Below are 15,189 nucleotides of genomic sequence, written 5' to 3'. Positions count from 1 at the left end.
CTGGCGAGCTTCCCGGGAGACACCATTTCTCATGTGGCCTCAGCTCGTTCTGGGGCAGTTAGCCTGGGGAGGGGTTCTGGAAGCCGTGCCTGGTCTCCCAGACTCCTCCGCGGGCTTTTCCTTTTACTGATTTTGCTGTGTGTCCTTGGGCTGCGATAGGGCACAGCGTGGGTGTGGCTCTCCCTGAGTCCGGGGAGTGCGCCAGCCTTTGGTGCTGTGGGGAGGACAACCTCTCCCAGAGGTGGCTGAAGTGACCAGCCCAGGGTCATGACAACAGCTGGCCCTAGTGTGGCTTGATGTGTGTGACCATAGGTGCCCATGGCCCTTGATTCTTGCTGCTTACTTTCCTTAGGCCCAGAGTGGAGGGCTGGCCCTGGTGCCCTTGCCTCCAGATCTGTCAGGTCTTTGCTTTTCCACCATGCGGCTGCCCCTCACATCTGTCAAGGACTCCTGGAGCCAGAAGCAATGGCAGGGGCGCTTCTCTGGGCTGTGGTCTCTAGTTTCCTATCGCAGCTACGGCTCTGTGGCTTGGGGGAGTTGCGCTTCAGTGGGGTCGGGGTTCCCTCTTTCTTGCCTCAGGGTTGGGACACAGATCCTGGCACAGGAGTGACAGAGGCCCTGGGGCACTCACAGGACACTAGTGCTGGGGTTTGGGGTGCCCGGCATGCCAGGGCAGTGCTTGCTCTCAGAGGCTTGAGCTGGGGCTCCCTCACCTCCCAGTAATAGGCCTCCCTGTGCCCTGTCCCTGGAGCTCACTCCTCACCACCTTCTTGTTGGCTGTGTGGTTTGGTCTGGTGGCACCGAGAACCCTCAGAACAGCAGTAAAGGGTACATGGGAAGCATTGGGCACCAGCCTGGCCCGCAGTGGCCCTGCACGAGGGCAGCTGCCAGCCCCGTGGCCTGGTGTTGGCTCTTGCTCTGGTCCGGAGACTGCTGACTGACTTGCTCTGCTTGCTCTGTGTTAGGCCCGTGGGTCTCGGGGTGGCTCTGAGGCGTTTTTCCCCCTTTGCTTTGTCTACCTGCTCACAGCCATCCCACCTCAGTCCTGCTTTTGTATGGGTCTTGGGGTCACACCCCTGATGCTCAATGCAGTCCTCTCTTTTTTACCCCATTGTGGCTGCCTCTGTCTACATTCCTGGCAGAGGGGTGGGTTGCAGGTGTCCTGTTCACCCCATACCAGAGCCTTTGAGCAACACCTGGTAGGAACTGCTCCAGCCACTTTTCCACAGCTGTTTGTGTTTCAGCTCTCTACTTTCCAGCCCTTACCTGCACTGCTGTTCACTTGCACTGTCCCTCACCTGCACCCACACCTGCACAGCCCTCACCTGCACCCTCACCTGCACCGCACTCACCTGCAGCATCTCTTACCTTACCTGGTGGGTGATGGGCCAGGGAGGAGCCGGGATTCCAGAGGAGGAGTGGGAGCTGAGGGGCACTCTCAGCCCACAGTGGAGGTGATGCTGGAGCAGGTGTGTGCTGGCCCCCGGTGCTGCAGAACCCCCCCAACTGCCCCAGGCCCCGTGTGGCAAAGGGAGGGTGCTGCTGCGGCTGTCCTGCTGGCTCCAGGCCTCATCGGTCTTCCCCTGTCCCCAGCCTCCCTGCTTTGCTCTGGCTCTCGCCCCATGTCCTGTCAGAGGTGCGCTGCGCATCTTTGTTGTGTCTTAGCCTCCTCTGCCCCCGTGCCATGGCTGTGTGGGGGCCTCGGCAGCAGCTGCCCAGCCCTTGGGGAGAGTGAGCAGGGACCCCAGAAGGGGTCCAAGAGGAGGAGAGGCATGTGTGGGAGGAAGGAGGGAGGTGCAGAGCCAGAGTTCTGCCTGGCCTCTATGTGCACACTACTTGCAGCATCTCCACACTGGGGTCCCCACCCCCCTCCAGCCTCCGCTGCCCCTTCCTGTTGCCCCCGCCCCTCCAGGAAGGTTGCTGAGCTCCAGGCTGCCTGCCCACTGTGGATCGGCTGCTATGGTACTGCTGAGCTCACAGTTCCTCTTCTCTCCCTGCGGTCCCTGGGGGCATTCTGGGTTCAGTCACGGCCAAGGTGTGTTCTGGGCTCTGCAGTGAAGGCCTGGGCCTGGTACCTGCCACCGTGGGGCCGGAGCCAAGAGCCTGTTTCCACAGGAGGCTGCCCTGGGGCTGTAGGGTGTGTGTTCGAGGAGAGCCCTGGTCCTGCCAGCCTCGGCGTGGGCTCCTGAGTGGCTGGGTTTAAAGCAGCTCTTCAGGGGGTTCCCGGGGCCCTAGGAGGGCCTGTGCCTCTTCTTGAGCACCTTTCTGCCCTGGGCCACCTGGGCAGCTAGCAGGGAGTGGTGCTTCTCGGGGGCTGCCATCATGAGGCAGGGGCCCTGGGTCTGTCAGGCATCAGGTGGGTTCTGCCTCGGGGCCCCCCACCTCTCCCATGTGCCCTGCCTCAGATCTGTGCTCCTGCACCGTTGACATCTGGGGGGAAGTGAAGAGAAAAAGCCACTTGCTGCCAGACTGAAGCCTAATTGTAGGACAGATGCTTCCAGGGCACGGCCTTGAGGACACCTGGGATGGTAGAGACGTGCTGAGGGGCTGCGCACCCCGCTCCAGTCCTGTTAATGCTCAGTCTCAGGCCAGCAGGCACCTCCTGAGGTATAGAGCAGGGCTCCCTGAGGATTAGTTCAGGTTTGGGGTCCTTCCAAGGTCACTCAGACTCAAAGGGCAGGAATTCTGTCTGGTGAGTCCCCAGGTGGTTGGGTGCCCTAGTCCTGCCCGGAGGGAGAGTCACTGCCTGGGCATCCCTCTAGGGGTCTGCGGGGACTCATTGGGCCTCATTATCCCCAGAGAAGAGCCTGCAGCAGGAGCTGGCTACCCCGATCCTGGACATCGAGGACCTGGTCAGAAGTGGGAATAAGCACGGGTAAGACCCTGCGGCCAGGCAGGAGCCGGCCGTGTCCTTCTAGGACAGCTTCTGCCACGATGAAGCCAGGCACCCCACTTCCTTTGCTTTGCTACCTTGACTAATCGTAAAACTAACGGCTGTTTGGTGTGAAAACAGAAGTGGTTTTGAATACGGGGGAAGCAGGGAAGCCTCCCCTGCCTCCCAAGGTGACCACTCTGCTGACGGGCAGCCCTGGCCTCCTGACGGACTTGCTTTGGCTTCCAGCAGCCAGCGGGCATAGTGCTGACCTTCTCCACTTGGCTGGTTTCCACAGAACACGCTTTTCTGACCTTTGTGTCGACCTCTCACGGCTTCAGGGCTTCGAGTTGGGCCAAGACAGGACTGAGCATTTTCTTTCTGATTGCCGCATTCCTCTACCCAGGAATAGGACTGGGGTTTTTTGTTTATGTAGATTTTTAAATAGGTGATCTACTCCCATGGTTGAAAAGTGGGGGCGTGAACCGTAATGCAGCGAGCCCTCCCCTGGTCCCCAGGCCCCGGCTCCCGTCTGAGCCCCCATGCAGCGCAAGGCTGCTTCCTCTTGCTTGCCCGTCAGAGGGCCTGGTGTCCCGCCTGGCCCCAGGGCCTCAGCCAGCGGAGCCCCGCCGGGGGCCTGGGCCTCCCTCCTGGCTCTGATGAGTGCCTCCTCTCCACAGACTATGCCCCTACTACCTTTCTCGGAACCTGAAGCAGCAGGCTGACATCATCTTCATGCCTTACAACTACTTGTTGGACGCCAAGGTGAGGTCTCAGCCCACGGAGCTGATGATTGCTGGTATCAAGGGGCGTCTCTGGGTTTGTAAGGGGCAGTCAGAGCCTTTGTCGTTCAGTTCCTGAGATTAGACCCTCAGAGCAGCACGCATGGTGTGAGGACTCGGCCTCCCTCACTGGTCTGGGCACAGTTGTGGCCAGCGTGGGGCCGTGGGTCTTGTCGTTCTGAGCTCTCTGGGAGCGGGTGGGCTCGTGGACTGAGGAGACCCCATGGCTGTGTCCAGGGCCAGCCTCTGGCCTTGTCTGGCGGCTCAGCTCCTCTCTTCCCAGCTGGGCATTGTGAGGCAGCCCCAAGAGTGTGCGCCTGCCCTCCCTCACAGTCGTGTCTTGGGATGCATGTGTACACCTGTCTTTGCACACCCCACATGTGCAGCGACTTGTCCTTCACGTCACGGTAACAGTGGACGACCCGCCGTCCAGGTCGTTCATCCATTCAGCACTACCGTGGCTGGGCAGTTAGGAGCAAGCGTATGCGTCGGCAGAGTTCAGCGGCGAGGGGAAAGGAGCGCGGAGGGGGGAGTCGGTGCCATGGGGCAGGGAAGTCTCTGAGGAGCGACAGCCTTCAGGGCCACGGGGCCTCAGGGCCACGGGGCCACGGAGCGAGCGAGTGGCCGGAGCAGGCAAGGGTGGCTCTGAGGCGGGCAGACTCTGGCACAGAGAGTGGGGGTTTGTGGAGTGGTTGTACGTGATCTCTCAACCCGGCTGCCCGGGCCTGGGCCCCACCCCAGAACAGGTATGTTGTCCCTGATAAGGCGATTCTAAAACTGACCTGGAGATGCAAAAGGTGGAAGGGGGCGAGGCAGTTTTGATGGAGGACAGAGTGGGAGGGCTCCAGGACTGGCTGCAGAGCGCAGACCGAGCTGCTGGCCGGGGTCGCACGAGAGTGCGGCCAAGACCCACCCACACGTGTGGCAGTTGGTTTTCAACAAACGTGCCTAGGTATTTCAGCGGGAAAAGGAAAGGTTTGGGGCTTTTTTCCCTAAAAACTGGTGCTGGAGTCGTTGGATATCTATTTGGAAGAGAACGAATCTCAGCTGTTACTTCACATGGCATAACCCGGAATGTAAAAGCTGGAGACATAAAGCTCCCCCAGGACAGAGCAGGGAGGGCAGGCCGAGCTTTCCTAGCTCAGACACACCACGCACCAGCCACAGAGAAAAACCAGTATGTCGGAGTTCACCGTGACTTCACCGTGATTTCACGTGATTCGACTCTTTGGAAAATGAAGAAAATGACCGCAAGTCACAAAGGGAGAGAGTTTTCGTGGTACATTCGTCTTTCAAAGGCCTGTGCCTGAGTCCGTGCGGCGTCTTCGTAACTCGACCGGCCGTCCCAGAGCAAGGTAGCTGGGGTGGCCAGGTCAGCCCGTGCGTGGAGGGCATGCAGCACCTCTAGTCTGGAGAAAACGCAGGCTAAAAGCACAGGCGGTGACGCTGCGTTCCCACCAGCGTGTCCGGAAGTAAAGGATTCCGGGGACCAGCGTCTGCTGAGGGTGCGGCTCAGCCTCTGCTGGTGACGTGTGGGGCGGTGCACCTCTCTGGAAGCCTGCCCGAGTGAAGGAGCTGGGTCCGGAGCCTTGCCGGCTGTGGGCGGGCGGGTGGCTGTCCCTGAAACGGCGCCACGAGCCCTGAAGAGGGTGAGCTGCAGCCGCGCGCCAGTGACGCCTGTGGGTCTCGGAACGCGCTGCCCGCCGGCGGGACAGACGAGCCGGGCTGCCCAGCTCAGTTTCCAGGACAGCCTAGACCTCACTAGGAGCAGGTCAGAGGTCACGGGGGGGGGAGGGGAGCAGGTCTTGTCTCCTTTTCTGGGAGCTGGCGACACAGAGCTCACATCTGTCAAGACCCAACTGCCCGTTAAAATGGGCACTTTATTTTATGAAAACTGAACCTCAAATGCAGTTGAAGCAAAGAAATACTAGAAATAGCCCTCCCCAAGTCAACCCTAGGCCGAGCCCTGCTTTGGGCCTCCTGCATCCCATGGCTGTGTGGTATGCATGGTGTGGGGTCACACACCTGCTCCCTTGGGCTGTGTGAGCGTCGCCGGAAGGGGCATCTGACGTCCAGCTCGGTGGTCGGTGCGTAGAGCCAGGTGGCCATGGCACTGGGGGGGCTTCCCCTGCCTGCCTCTTGGCTCCAGCCCTGCATCCTTCCCCTCTTGCTGCAGAGTCGCCGGGCACACGGCATTGACCTGAAGGGGACAGTTGTGATTTTCGACGAAGCTCACAACGTGGTGAGTGTCCAGGTGGCCTTTCCGCCACGCCTCCCCTCCCCTGCGCCCCTGCAGAGAGCAGTGCAGACCTTTCTGTCCAAGCCCTGGGTAAGCTACACTGGCTGGCCCTGTTCCCCGTTTCCACCCAAAACCCTCACAGCCCCCCTCGGTCTCGTTCTCTTTGTCCCTTGGTGGCCGCCTGACCTGATGCTTGCCCCCTAGTGACCACAGCCAGCCCCTCCCTATCACCTCGGCCCTGCCTCACCATTGCTATGGCCTCTGCTCAGGGCGCTGTGTTTCCAGGAATGGCTGGCCTTGAGCAGGGCAGGGCAGGAAGGCCCCTTGGGTGCTCTGGAGCCTAGTGTCCTGGGTCAGCAGCAGCCACCCTCCAGCTCCCACTGGGTCCCAGGCACTTGTTGCCATGGGGGACGATAGGTCCAGTGGGCCAGATCGGACTTTTGAGAAAAGCCAGGAATCTATTAAAAGTTTATTTTTTTTAGTAATCTTATACCCAACTTAGGGCTCGGACTGACGACCCTGAGATCAAGAGTCGCATGCTTTTCTGACTGAGCTAGCTGGGCACCTCCAGAAATCTATATTCTAATGGAAAATTTTCCAGTTATGAAATTTCGAACATTGGTGTGGTTGTTTGGCTGTCTCTGGACCAGTTTGTGACCTGGCCTTAGAGACCATGGGATGGGGCTTCCTGTACCCTGCACCCCTACCCCCACCTCGGCTTCCTGGATCCCCAAGTCCTTGCCCCCGTTTGGCTGTAGCCTGGTGTGCTTGGGCTCCCAGGAGAAGATGTGCGAGGAGACGGCGTCCTTTGACCTGACTCCGCATGACTTGGCTTCTGGACTGGATGTCATAGACCAGGTTCTGGAGGAGCAGACCAAGGCAGCACAGCAGGACGGGCTCCACGTGGAGTTCAGTGCAGACTCTGCCAACTCAGGTGAGCTTACGGGTGGGAAAGGAGAGACAGGCTGCAAGGTGTTTTCGGGGGTCCTGGAGGCCTGTGTCTTCCCAGGGCCCCTCTTTCAGGTCATCATTTGGGGACAATATGAACTTCTTGAAGAGTTTTCTTGGGGCCTCACAGACCAGGAAGGAGGTACCACCCAACCATTCAGGATTTTCTAAAGACCTTTTCATACTTTCCGAAACGATATAGACTTTATTTTTTTGTTTGTTTTTTTATTTTTTTAAAGATTTTTATTTATTTATTTGAGAGAGAGAGAATGAGAGAGAGAGAGCATGACGGGGGGAGGGTCAGAGGGAGAAGCAGACTCCCTGCCGAGCAGGGAGCCCGATGTGGGACTCGATCCCGGGACTCCAGGATCATGACCTGAGCCCGAAGGCAGTCGCCCAACCAACTGAGCCACCCAGGCGCCTTCCGATATAGACTTTACTGTATAAAAATGAAAACCAAGGGTGCCTGGGTGGCTCAGTCGGTTAAGCAGCTGCCTTCGTGTCAGGCCATGATCCCAGGGTGCTGGGATTGAGCCCCACATCGGGCTCCCTGCTTAGTGTGGAGTGGCCCCTGCATTGTTGGGGATACCAATTTTGACCACTCTGTTACGTGATGACTGCCAGATCTTTCTGCTGTGAAGTTACTGTTCTTCCGTTTGTTAATTCCTAAGCAGTCTGTGGCATCCGTGAATGATTCGTCCCTGAGTTAGTGATTGCTATAATGTTTGCAAAGCGATGAGTCTTACCTCTCGATGCCTCTCATTTCTGAACCAGTCGGGAGCGGGCTTGCTCATCTGCACAGCACGGGAGAGAACTACCTGCTTGTGCAGGGTCGCGGCACCTGCATGCACTCCCGCTCTGTCCAGCACCACGCGTCTCGCTCTCGCTCACTGCCCAACCTCATCAGGGTTTCCGTCCTTCTGTGCTGGTGAGGATACCGGCTCCCACTTTCCTCAGGGTCTCCCGTCCTGGTTTGGCCCTAGAAGACTCAGGCAGCTGTTTGAGGGCAGCTCACCCACCCGTGCTGAAGGAAGCCTGCCTCCCAGAGCTGAGTGCTGGTTCCCTTCCTGTCGTTCGTCTGAGCGCTGGTCAGGAGACTGTGCTGGGGAGTCCTTGGTCGTCCCTCCTCCCCTCCCCCGCCCTCCACTGTGGCTTCGTTGTCATTTTAGGGTCATTTCTTCTTCCGTGTTTCTTCTCGTTGATTTTATTACTTGGGTTGTTCTCGGGTGTTTGAAACGTGACTGTGGTTCTGGACGTCAAGGTACTCAAGAGAAGCATCTTGCTAGTTTCTGGTTTATTTTTGCTTGGCTTTATTCCCTCCCAGAAGGAGCAGACACAGGCATATTTTGTTCATTCTTCTTGGCTGCACACGGGTCGTGTTGTTCCTCGTAGATGCGCGTTTGCCCCGCTGGGTTCATTCCTCGTGCGCCCTGCAAAGGCCTCCCTGCACAGAAGCCTGCCTTCCCCTCGGCTGCCTGCCTCCCTCCGGTGGACGTCCTGTGTCCGTTTGCACAGCATTTGGGTCGTCTCCAGCATTCTATAATTACAAGCAGAGCTCTATGAGTGACCTGGGGCGGACGCACCTCAGGGTCAATTCCAGGAATCGGGGCTGCTGGTCGGCAGGGAAGCATGCTGCTGTGCTCTTGAACCTCGGGCCCCACATGGCGGGGGCACAGCCTTGCCAACAGAGTGCGACCTTAGGCTTTTTATCGTGTGCCAGTCTCATAGATGGAAACGCCTCTCAGTGTGGTTTTCATTTGCTTTTCTCTCAGAGGTGGAATGAAACATTTTTTTCAGTTTAAGGAACGTGTATTTTGTTTTGGAAATGGCCGTCCTAATGGGTGTAAAGTGGCTGATACCCTTCGTTTTCATGTGATGTCCTTGTTCTGTCCCAGGAAACCCCAGGGCAGTAGCCACCGCTCCTCAGCCTGCTCTGGTCTGCGTTTCTCACACTTCCCCTGTTCTTGGTAACCTTCACAGTTTGGAGGAGGCCCAGTAAGGCCTTTTGTGGGATGTGCCTTAATTGGGAGGTGTCTGCCTTTCCCACGGGTTTCCTGGGGCTCTGGGATTTGGGAGCAAGAGCACATGTGCAGCACTTTCTCCTCAGACCCTGCCATGTGTCCAGCTGCCGACCCCGTGGCCGGACTGTCGGTGTTGCCTGGGCCCCGGGCGAGCCATCTGCGTCGGGGTTTTTCACGGCGTCCTGTTTGCCCCCCTCCCGACCTGGTCCTGTTGGGAAGGGGCTCGCTCACCGCGGCGTCGCTCTCCCTGGCTGTGCACGGGGCGGTGGCCTCACAGGTGACGCTGATGGGGGCGTCTGGCCGGCTGGTCGTGTTCTTGGGCCGTGAGTTCGAGCCCTGTGGTGGGGGTGGAGATGACTTAAATGAAGAAATAAAAACTGAGAGAAAAGAAGAAATGCCGCCAGCAAACAAGCACAGAGGAGAAAAGGAAGAAACCGGCCGTTGTCAAAAAGCCGTGGGCTTCGGAGGGCGGGCGCAGTCAGGAGGCAGAGGGACGGCCCAGAGGACGGCAGGGATTCCTCGTGGATCATGTGTCTGATACGGGATGTATCCAAAACACATAAGAAACTCTTACCGGGCGCCTGGGTGGCTCAGTCGGTTAAGCGACTGCCTTCCGCTCAGGTCATGATCCTGGAGTCCCGGGATCGAGTCCCGCATCGGACTCCTTGCTCGGCGGGGAGGCTGCTTCTCCCTCTGACCCTCCTCCCTCTCATGCTCTCTGTCTTTCATTCTCTCTCTCTCAAATAAATAAATAAAATCTTTAAAAAAAAAAAAAAAGAAAAAGAAAAAAGAAACTCTTACCACTCTGGGAAAAGACAACCCAATTAAAAGTGGGCAAAAGATAGGAAGAGACGCTTCTTTAGAATAGACGTCCCAGTGGTCAGCATGCACATGGAGGCGTGAGTGCGAGCCGCCGGGGGGGGGGGGGGCAGCCCTGCAAACCCAGTGGGACAGTGGGTGCCAGCCGAGGGGCAGGGACCGGTGTCGGCGAGGGTGTGGGCCACCATAGCAGAAGACCGCAGACAGTGTGGCTTCTCCTGAGGCCTCTCCTCATGTGCCAGGCTCGAGCCATGGTGTGTCTTCCCATCGGGAGGCGTGCTGGGGCTGGTTCTCACTGTGTCCACGGGAATGTCATCGTGCTCTGTGCTGGGGGATGGAGAGAGGGTGATGTGCCAACTGTGTCGTTCAGTTTACCGGGAGGAAAGTTTTATAAAGAGGCTCTGCGCCTCAGCGGTTGCTTGGTGATACCATTCTTAGGAAAAGCAGGATAGATGCTTGACTTTTTCCCAATTTTCCAATTTGGGAATTAGAATTTATTCCTGACTTGTGATCGATCCCTTGTCCCCCTCAGAAGAAGAGTAGTTTTTAACGTCATCAGTAGTACTAATGTATAAACGCAGACGATGATCTCAGTCTATTGTAAGCCTCATTGTCATTGAACTCAAAGATCCCCTCTTCAGCTGTTTCCGTGGCCCTGCCAGGCGCTGATGGGGAGTCAGGATATTCCTCACTCACTCATGCACTTCCTGCCCCACACCTGGCATCAGCCATGTCTCCAAGGAACCCTGGTTTCTTCTCTTGGGAGATGGTCTCTCAAGGCCCACCATGCGGGCACGGGGACCCTCTGTTGCTGGCTCAGTTATTGTCCTGGGTCTCCGGTGAGCAGGGCCAGGGAGTGCATGCACTTGCATGAGCAGTGTCCCTGAGCTCGAACTGCTGCTGCCGGCCCACGTTCGGGTTGTAGGGATCTCAGAGCCTTGTTTACTTGTCTGTGGTCACGTTTACTTGGGGGACAGGCAGGAATCCAGCCCGAGTCCTGGCTCTTAGGGACGCAGTGGGTAGAAATAGACCGTGACCATGCATTTGCTGCTCCCCCAGGGCTGCACATGGAGCTGGAAGACATCGCAAAGCTCAAGAGTAAGTGCGGCCCTCCCCCACTGCACGTGGCTGGGCGGGCAACACCTGACGATCCCTTGCCCTGCAGTGATCCTGCTTCGCCTGGAGGGGGCCATCGATGCTGTCGAGCTGCCTGGGGACCACAGCGGTGTCACCAAGCCAGGGAGGTAAAGGACAGTGGGTGTGCCAGGCTCTCCTTCCACCGGTCCATCTGCCCTGCCCCCACGCCTATGTCTGTTTGGGTTTTGGAGGCCCAGGAGGGGCTGCCGTCTGTGCACTAGGTCGTCTTGGGAGTCTTGGGACTACTGTGTATGCAGGCACAGCTCCTGGCCCAGCCCTTCAGAGTGAGACGCTTGCTTCTTCATGCATCTTCCCACCAGCCGCCCCCTCCTGCCTCTGCAGGCCCGGACGGCTCTGACCAGGGCACAGGGCAGCTGGGTTTATTTCCCAGAGGCAGACAAGGGATCATGGCCTGGGGCTGGTTGTAGCTTTCCTCAGGGCACAGCCAGTGGCTGTGCTGGGATCCAGGCTCAGGTTCTGGAGGTGTGGAATGTTCTAGAATGTGCTGGAGCACTGCTGCTTTTCTTCTTCCTGAGCCCGTCTGCTGCGCTGTGCTCAGAGCCTCACAGGGCTCCCACTTGCTTCCCAGATGAGCCAGGCTCCTTGACCAGCCCTGCCCACGCCTCCGAGGCCCAAGACGGCAGGACTCCCCTGCCTCCCAGAGCTGCCCTTGGGGGCCTTGCCTTTTCCTCGGCGCTCAGGGCTCCTGAGGGGACAGGCCTCTTTCACCTCTGGGTTTGTCCTCCAGAGTGTCTGAGGGAAGGGAACGTCAAAGGCCACTGGCTGTCAGCAGCTCTCTGAGCACAGCCTGGCGCCCCGCCTGAGCCTCTTTCCTTCACAGCTACATCTTCGAGCTGTTTGCTGAGGCCCAGATAACGTTTCAGACCAAAGGCTGCATCCTCGACTCCCTGGACCAAATCATCCAGCACCTGGCAGGACGTGAGTCCCACACTGGGCCTTGACTCAGGGCTGTAGCCTGCCACAGCCCCAGGCGGGAATGTCACCCCCGGAGCTCCCTTTCTGACTGCGACATCAGGGGTGGGGGGCATCAGTGCCGTTGGACGGGCCTGTGTTTTGTAAAGCACAGCCCAGCTTTACTGTTTCCTGGTCGGCCCTTCAAAGGAAGAGCGGTGAGGGACCTGGTGGGTCCGTGAGCCGCAGGTCCCACCAGCCTCTCTCCTGAGCCCCCCTGTGCATCCTATTTCCACCCTGAGGCTGCACTGTGGGCCCACTTCTGCTGGTTGGGGTCTCGTTCTCATCTCGGATGACCAGCCTTGCTGTGCTCCTGGGCCCTGGGGTTGGCCTGGCAGTCCCAGGCTTACTGACCACAGAGCCTCTTTTCTCATCCTGCTGACCCCCAAGGGCATGCTCCACACCAACACTGGGTTGAGGCCGAGCTTGCTCGAGGCCCCTGAGGGTGGAGGGTCTGGTGCCTCCCCTGGTGGGGGCGTGGGATGACCAGTGTCTGCTGTTCCCACAGGTACGGGGCTGTTCACCAACACAGCGGGCTTGCAGAAGCTCTCGGACATCATCCAGGTAGGGACGGGCTTGTGGCAAAGACTGGGCATCTTTTTTCATGATGGAAGTGAAGGGGTGCATTCTTATCCTGGAGTTGTTACTGATTCCAGACTTGGGGCAAGACCAAGGCACCCACACCACGTGCTTCGAATCAACGGCCCCTGCAGCGCGTTTCCTCTTGCCCTGAAGGCACACTGCCAGGCCTTGGGGGAGAGGGCCATGTTCGGCTGCTCTGGTCAGTCTTGTCCAGGGCAGGTGCTCAAAGGCCGGGTGGGATGAGGGCCTGGCAGAGTCCCCTGGTTTTCAGACAGGCTTAGTGGCTGCCGCCTCACCGTCTGCCCTCATCTTTTCTCAAATTATTTCTTAAATCAGTTTTTCAGAGGAAAGTCAAAGCATGAGCCTGTCAGAGAATGAACGGGCATAGACTCTGTCTTCCCAACCCCATATCTGGTCCCTGGGCCAGCCCACCCAGAGAGGCATTCAGACTTTTAGAGTGAATGCATTTGGGCAATGCCTATGAGCCCAGGTCGGGCCCATGGGGCTGGCGTTCAGAGTTGACAGGCATGGTCAGCATGTCCTCTGGGATCCACTTTGGGGTGGGGGGCAGCCCCCAGGGCTTGCTGAGCCCCTCCTGCCCCATGCAAACCCTCAGTTTCCCTGGCCAGGCAACCGGTGGGGTCAGGACACACCTCAGGGTCTGTGGACATGGCCACTTCCCACCCCCAGTGTGCTGACCTGTGTCCAGCCGTCCTCGGGTCCAGCTGAGCCATTTTCTCAGTTCAAGTGGATGAGCCAGGCTCTGTTTCCCTTGGTTGGGTGGCTGCCGGGCCGGCTGCTGAGGGCCCTCTCTCGCCTTGCTAGGCCTTTCTGAAGAGGACTCTCAGCGGCCAGAGGTCCCCGATGAAGCCAAGGCACAGGAGCCCCCTGTGCTCTGCGGTGCGAGAGACTGCCTCCGGGCACTCATGCTCTTGCCGCATGGCCAGGCCGGGGCGGCCCCGGCACTCAGGGTGCCCCTCGCTGTGTGAGGGCTCCGAGGGCTGGAGGGCCCTGGGTCCGTGTCCAGCCTTGTTTGTGATGCAGCTGCCCTGTGTCTGTGCACCCCGGTGGGAGGTCTGCAGGGGGGCGGCAGGAGGGGTGACCCGGCAGCCCAGGGAGAGCCCGGCGCGCGTCCCACAGACCCGCCGAGGCCCCACCAGCACCGTCCTCGAGTGTGAAGTGTGGACAGGCGTTGTCCCGAAGGTGCCGGGCTCTGCCTTGCCGTCCTCCCAGCACTTCTGTGAGGGGACAGCAGGTGCCCCAGACCGCTGCTGCCTGGAGCCACGGCCCCTTGTGACTGTCGGGCCTCCGGCACCCTGGGCCCTGTCTGCGGCTCCTGCCAGGCAGGCCCTTCCCTCTGAGCTGCTCTCCGCCCGTGCTCCCCACTGTTCTCAGGGTCCCTGCAGATGAGGGGCCCTGGGCCGCAACTGCTGTGCCCTCCCCAGGTGCCCTGCTCCAAGGCAGCCCTGCAGCCCCTGGCCCTCACTCCCAGTCCTGTGCAGCCCCCTCCCCTCCCCAGAGTGCCTGTTTATGGGGCAGGATCGTTTCTCACAGACTCACTGGAGCCCAAGCACCCCTCACCCCATTGGTTTGGAATTTCCTTTGGCATCTGCTCTAAGCAGGCCTCGCAGATGACTCAGTGTCCCTGCTTACCTGGTGCTGCCTGTGGGCCTGCTTCTTACTCTGCTGTGTCCCTTCCAGTTGGAGGGAGTGTGATTGGGTGGCTGCTCATCCCACAGCTGGCTCCTGTGGGAAGGTGGGTGCACTGGGCCAGCCTTGGGACCTCAGTGGGTCAGTGGGCTGGCCAGACAGGCAGCCTGTGGTGAATACACGAGGGGCTGCACCATGAGTTCCCAGCTGGGCTGAAGAGCCTTGCACCTCTCCAAGTTCAGATCCCTCAAGGTAGTGTGAGAAAGGGGGTCTGCAGCTGACCCAGACTGGAGACTGCAGGAGGCAGGCTGCGGGAGGGGCAGGGTGGGCGTGCGGGATGATGTAGGACCTGCTCACCTGCTGAGCTGGCCCCGGCAGGAAGCCAGTGGTCCTCAGGGCTGCTGGTACGGCCCCACCGTGGGCCCGGGCATCAGGCAGGACCGACACCCCCTCCTGATTTTTCTTTTGGTCTCCTGTGGTGCTATTTTACTCAATTTTCTTCTTAGCTCTAAAAGTTTGTCACCTGGTTTTGTCGGGATTCTAAGTAGAGCACGATGGTGTTTGTAACATGCAGCACTCGTGCGTTCTTCCCCAGGCCAGGAATCCCCGATTGTTGCTTTTTCTCAGCTCGTTGCCTTGGCCGAGAGTGCAGCTCTGGTTACTTGAGTTAGGGATCACTTTTATCCTTTTACTTCTGGGGGTGAACTGGGTCCTTCCCCTGGCTCCCTGACTGCGCCAGGCCTGCACCCTGTGAGAGCATGTGGATCGGCTGCTGGGGGCGGGCGCCTGCAGGGATGGCTCTGTCTGCGGCACAGTGGGGCCTTCCGTGGGAGGGGACAGACAGGTGTGAGCCCCCGCCCCTCAGCCTGCAGTCCCCCGCTGGGGATGCTGTCAGCTCAGACCTGGGGCAGGGGACGACCGCACCCTGAGCATGTCTCCCGTGTGTGGGGGTGGCCCGGCAGGAGTGGTGGCCTCCACCGCATCCTGCTGACATTGTCTCTCACGTCTGCTTTCCAGATTGTGTTCAGTGCAGACCCTGCTGAGGGCACGCCCGGTTCCACCGTGGGGCTTGGGGTCTCTCAGTCCTACAAGGTAGGCGCTGCCTCCTGGGCAGGGAGCTCTGGGTGGGGGTCTCGGTCCTACAAGGTGGGGGCTGCCCCCAGGACA

At 59.2% G+C, this 15,189-nt stretch overlaps 1 protein-coding gene and 1 long non-coding RNA gene across 13 annotated transcripts in view; one reads left to right on the top strand and one right to left on the bottom strand.

Annotated features, from left to right (window-relative positions):
• RTEL1 (regulator of telomere elongation helicase 1) overlaps positions 1–15,189 on the top strand; it is a 28,277-nt gene that overhangs the window by 3,438 nt on the left and 9,650 nt on the right. For 11 of the 12 annotated variants that reach the window (XM_081832354.1, XM_081832347.1, XM_081832345.1 and 8 more), the window contains exons 6-14: positions 2,800–2,875; positions 3,553–3,637; positions 5,831–5,896; positions 6,674–6,827; positions 10,741–10,779; positions 10,847–10,925; positions 11,660–11,757; positions 12,299–12,354; positions 15,040–15,114. In XM_081832354.1, coding sequence (XP_081688480.1) covers positions 2,800–2,875; positions 3,553–3,637; positions 5,831–5,896; positions 6,674–6,827; positions 10,741–10,779; positions 10,847–10,925; positions 11,660–11,757; positions 12,299–12,354; positions 15,040–15,114 — 728 coding nt within the window. The remainder of the gene's footprint in view (positions 1–2,799; positions 2,876–3,552; positions 3,638–5,830; positions 5,897–6,673; positions 6,828–10,740; positions 10,780–10,846; positions 10,926–11,659; positions 11,758–12,298; positions 12,355–15,039; positions 15,115–15,189) is intronic. The other variant, XM_081832346.1, reaches the window with a different exon arrangement.
• Positions 7,469–9,531, bottom strand: LOC145723758 (uncharacterized). The gene is made up of 2 exons (XR_014148995.1): positions 9,094–9,531; positions 7,469–8,378 (listed from the first exon to the last, which is right to left on the bottom strand). It is a non-coding gene; the product is annotated as an uncharacterized LOC145723758 (long non-coding RNA).

Source organism: Leptonychotes weddellii, chromosome 10 (assembly GCF_054177405.1).
Source record: "Leptonychotes weddellii isolate Sample4059 chromosome 10, ASM5417740v2, whole genome shotgun sequence".
Classification (NCBI taxonomy): domain Eukaryota; kingdom Metazoa; phylum Chordata; class Mammalia; order Carnivora; family Phocidae; genus Leptonychotes; species Leptonychotes weddellii.
This window is presented reverse-complemented; position numbering and strand designations above follow the sequence as displayed.